General features: G+C 61.0%; 2 protein-coding genes across 2 annotated transcripts; one reads left to right on the forward strand and one right to left on the reverse strand.

Moving 5' to 3' along the window:
- Positions 1–462: 462 nt before the first annotated feature.
- On the forward strand, positions 463–2,624 carry AMSG_09781 (kelch repeat protein; the record flags this gene model as incomplete). The annotated part of the gene is made up of 2 exons (XM_013898763.1): positions 463–666; positions 1,028–2,624. Exon 2 carries the CDS (start codon positions 1,359–1,361, stop codon positions 2,622–2,624), a length of 1,266 nt encoding a protein of 421 aa, XP_013754217.1. The 5' UTR covers positions 463–666; positions 1,028–1,358.
- A 50-nt stretch (positions 2,625–2,674) lies between these two features.
- AMSG_12288 (uncharacterized protein) lies at positions 2,675–4,942 on the reverse strand (the record flags this gene model as incomplete). The annotated part of the gene is made up of 2 exons (XM_013898827.1): positions 2,675–3,799; positions 4,082–4,942. 2 exons carry the CDS (start codon positions 4,940–4,942, stop codon positions 2,675–2,677), a joined length of 1,986 nt encoding a protein of 661 aa, XP_013754281.1.
- Positions 4,943–5,044: the final 102 nt, after the last annotated feature.

Raw genomic sequence — 5,044 nt, forward strand, 5'->3', positions numbered from 1 at the left:
AAGGGGGGGAGGCACGAAGAGGGAGAGCTCGCGCCGCCAGCCTGGCAGAGTGTCTACAAACCTTTGATCACCACCATGTTTGGGCTAGTTGTTGATCTGCTTTGTATCTACATCAGCTTTGGTTGCTCAGGATCTCTTTCACATGCACACCCTGGTCGCTGTTGATGACAAAGCTGACAACGCAAGAACAATGGTATTAGCTACCGATCACGCCTTGGGTCACCATCACCACCGCCATCGCAAGCCAACACCACTATCGCTCATCCCTCAACCATCCCCCCCCCCCAACACACACACACTACCCCACCTCATCCATCCCATCCATGCTATCCATCAAACCCCCCCCTCTCCGCAAAAACCAAAAACACCAACGTCGGATTAATCGTTCGTTCGGCTTTGACAGCGTGCGGCGGCGGCGGGGGAGGGGGCGGACGATTGGGCGAAGCGACTCGACTCTGTGACACGCGGACAGCCAAGCCAGGAGGACTGCAAGCGGTAGAGGTACGGGCATCATGTCCGAGTACGGTATAGAGTTTGTAGACCCAGAGGCGACTGTTCCACCTCATGGACGTAATCGACACTCTGCCGTTGTTGTCGGGACAAACATGATGGTCTTTGGTGGTTATGCTGGTCGCCGTCTCGCTGACGTCCAAGTCCTCAACTTAGGTAAGTTCCTCCAACGGTCACCCGGGCATTCTTCAATTATTTCTCATTCATTTTATCATTCTTCAATTATCTCTCATGGAATTAATCGTTGTTCCCCCCTCCCTCCCGCTGCTACACACACACACACACGCAGCCCGTGGCAGACGCCCTCTCCCCCCATACTCACACTCACACCACCCATACCGTATAATTGGCCAACAACACATGCGCGGTGCTTGTCTCGCTGGTCGGGGGTGGGCGGAACACGCGAACGGGCGCTGCGGTGGATGGGTATGATTATATTACGATGAATTAATCGTTGCAACGCGAATGGCATTGCGGCACGTGCCGACGGACAACGGGCGATGAATGGCTGCGATAGAGACCATGACCTGGGCATCTGAAGTCAAGGTTGTGGGCGAGTCATCGGTGACCGGGACTGGGAGATGGGGTCATACTGCTGTGGCACTCGGAGCCAAGGTCTACTTCTTTGGCGGCTTTGTGGGCGTCCGGACCTCGGATTTGCTCGTCCTCAACACCGAAGTCGCTGACAAGACCAAGAAGAAGAAGAAGAAGAAGACTGGTGGGAAGAAGAGAGAGACTCCGCAGCTGTCTGCAGGTCGTCGTCGCGGCCGTGCTTCTGCCGGAGGATCAGCTTCGCGCGGGGATCGGCTCGGAAGAAGCGGAAGAAGGGCGTCGTAGACGAGGCCACCATGGAAGAGAAGAAGATCAAGCATGCGCTGGCGGCACTGGCTGCCAGTGGTGATGGTGGGGCTGGTGGAAGTGAGCCTGGTGCTGTGGGGTCGGGCGGAGTTGATGCGGCTGTGGCTGCTGGTGGTGGCGCTGCTGATGCTGCTGCCGATGCCCCCGACGCGTCTGCCGATGTCGCGGAGGCCGCCGGCGCACAAGGCGGCCGAGTAGCGGCGACTACGCTTGTCCGTCTCGGGGCGCTCAAGGACATTGGCGCGGTGACGGTTGAGTGGATGAACACCATGATCACGCGCGGCGCCCAGCCGTCGAAGCGCCACTCGCACTCTGCGGTCGTTGTGGGCGCTGACATGTACGTCTTTGGTGGCTCGATCTCGATGAAGGAGCGAGTTGCAGACATGCACTGCCTCAATCTCGAAACACTGGCCTGGTCGCGGGTCGGCCTCGGCGACGACGCCAGCGCTGCAGCCCGGTCGTCATCCGAGGTCCCGGACACCCGCTACGCCCACAGCGCAGTAGCCGTCGGCACCTCGATCTACATCTTTGGCGGCTCACACTACTCGATCCACGGGCTTAACGACATGTATGTCTTTGACACGCTCACCTCGACGTGGTCACGGGTTGCCACCGTCGGCATTCCGCCGACCCGCCGCTACTATCACGCCACCGCTGTGGTTGGCACCGACATCTACATCTTTGGTGGCTTTGATGGCTCGCCGCGCGTCTCGGACGTCCACGTCTTCCGCACGCTTACGTCGACCTGGGAGGCCATCACCACCTACGGCCCGCATCCGTCGCCGCGCCATGGCCACACAGCCGTCACCTGCCCGGCTTTTCCGGGCACCGTCTTTCTCTACGGCGGCTTTGACGGCTCGCAACCATGGTCCAACGAGCTCTTTGTCTATGACACTGTCACTGCCACCTTTTCACGCCCGGACGTCCGCACATCGCTACATCGCTCGTTTGACGCCATCGTCGCCTCGGTCCTCACGCCCGACACCGCTGACGCCGACGCCGACGCCGACGCGGAACCGAGCAAGGCGGCGGCGACCGACGGTGACGCGGCCGGTGCTACGCCGACGACGTCTACAGAAGCCAAAGTCAGTGCTTTGCCGGCAACAGGCAGCGGCGAGGCAAGACCGACCCAGCCGGCGGCCGCACGTAAGCCGGCAGGCTCGACTATCGCACCGGCGCCGGCGCCCGAGCCGGCAGCCGTTCCGCGGCAGCTCGGCCTCGACGACGGCGCCGGCGTGGCCATGCGTGTCGAGTAAAGCGTAAACCGAGACGATGGATGGAGGGAAAATGGGTTTACTCTCCCGCACTACAAGTTGGGATAGTTGAGCCAGTCTTCGATGCCGGCAAGCGTGTTGGGCTCGCCGCGGAGCGCGTGGCGCTGGGTAGCAGTGGCGGTGTAGACTGCACGGCGGATGTCCTGTAGAAAGCCGAGCGGCTGGTGAGCAACGAGCGAGAGCCACGGATTGAATGACATGTGGCGGCAAAAGGCAAGATGCGGGGCATCCCAGACGTAGGCCGTCGGCCGCGGGAGGAGGATCTGGCCGAGGGTGTGCCACGGCGAGCTCCAGCGAATGGTGGTGTCGTTGATGGGGGTCGAGTGGGGCGAGACAAAGAACTGGACATCGATCTCCATGCACACGGCCTTGTTGGCAGGCAGGTCCATCCAGATGTCGCGGATGAGGTTATCGGTGAGAAAGTTGGCGTCAAAGAAGGCCTTGGGCAGCGGGCCGTGAAGCTTGCGCAGATGAGCGCGGGTGGAGGCGCAAGGACGGACTCGATACTTGGCCGGTGTGTCACCGTGCATCTGCGCCGGCGCAGTGTAGTAGGTAGCGGTGAGCACGTTCTGGATGGCGCCGTAGACCGAGGTCTCGGCGAAGCCCTTGCCGACTGACGGGTGGAGGAGCAGGTACTTTGAGAGTGCGGTGGCGCCTTGCTGGACGGCCTTGAAAAACCCGACGGCGAGCTCGGGCGTGGCGAGAAAGGCTGTGGGGGAGGTGGTAAAGGTAAACGCCTGCGTGTTGTTCGACTCCATCACAAACTCGCCGTCAACGTTGAAGATCTTGAGCGCAAAGCCTCGTGTGTCCGGCACGGCATCCGACTCGTTGGCGACAATGGGCGGAGCGGCGAATCCGCGGCCGACTCCGTTGGAGAAGCGAACAAAGAGCGGGTAGCTCGCGCCAGGAGTAAAGATCCCTCCCTCGAGCTCGGCCGGGAGATTGTCGGCCACCTGAAGATGGCCTCGAATGCATCCATGCTGCTTGGCATGCGCCTGGCGGAGCCAATTGCTTGGCGCCTGAGAAAACTGATTTGACATAGAGTGTTCGAAAATGCCTTGCACCACGCTCGGCACATCCTGTCCGGCGGCAACGGCGGAGGCAAGGGCAAGGGCAAAGAGGGCGACAAAGGCCAGTGCAATGTTGTGCATGACTTGCTTTTCACGTGAGTGGGAGTCTTTCGCGTGTAAAGTGTAGCGGCTCTCGAGCTCGCTCGCGGTCGACGGTGTTTTGGTTGCGCAACACGTGCAGGGAAAAAGCGGTGGCGCCATCGGAATGGTGTGGAGGTCACGTGGTGTCCTTTTGTAAACAGAGCCGAGTGAGGGGAAGGGGGGGGGGGCACGGCGATGGCCCAAGAGACGCGCAGTGCGTACTCAAGGGTGGGTAGGGGGCGGAGGGGCGGTATGATCGCGACGGGCGCGGTGATGTCAGTGGCGGACAGGGGTGACAGCAAGAGCGGCGAGGGCCTCGCGGCGGCGGCGCAGATTGGGGAGCTCGTCGGTGTAGCCGCCGGGGCGAAGAGAGGCGCGCCAGGCGGGCTTGAGGTTGAGAAAGGTCTCGCGAACGTAAAGGTCTTGCTTGGAGCCCGAGACGTGCGAGAGATCGGCATGGCGGGCCCTGTCGAGCGGCTTGGGCTTGGCAAAGGTGGCCTTTGCGGCGACAGCGGCGGCGAGCTTCCGCTTTGAGTCCGCCATTCGGCGGGCTGACTCGATGGCATGGACGGCTTCCATGTCAACGTCGCCCCCGCGACCGGCCTCTGCCTCCTCACGCAGATACTCAGCTTCGCGGGCGGCCTTGATCTCCTCCTGGCGGCGGCGACGAGCAGCATCGGCCTCTGCAGCAGCGTGAGCCTTGTCGCGGTCCTTGCGAGCATTGATGCGGTGAATTTCAGCAGCATGGAGCTTTGCGTAGGCCTTGACCTTTTCAGCAGTCTCATCGATGACCTTGAGGTCGCCGTATGTGTAGTCAAAGATGATCTCTTCGACCTCTTCCAAGTAATCGTTGTACGCTCTGTCCGAGTCAAACTCCTTTCGATCCTTGTTGTACACCTCGAGCACTTTCTTCCGAATATACACATCCCTCTCCACAGCACCATCAGCAAAGGTAGGCTTTCGATAATCGCTCCGATTGACAAGACGAGCACAGGTAGGACACTTTGCTGCCTTTGTGGTAAAGGCTCGCGCAAAGCACTTTGAGCATCGTTTGTGCCCACACACCACAGAGACAAGCAGCTCGAGTCGGGAAAAGTGCAGCTGTGTCCGACACTCGGGACACACGCTATCTCCCTCGGTCTCGTCCATACTCGTGGCTGGTGGTGTTGGGGTGTGGTGTGGTGAGGTGGTGGTGCGAGGGGGGGCTGTGTTGGTAGGGGGGGGGCGGGGGTAGGGTAGGGACGACGTCGG

Source organism: Thecamonas trahens, assembly GCF_000142905.1.
Source record: "Thecamonas trahens ATCC 50062 unplaced genomic scaffold supercont1.51, whole genome shotgun sequence".
Classification (NCBI taxonomy): domain Eukaryota; order Apusomonadida; family Apusomonadidae; genus Thecamonas; species Thecamonas trahens.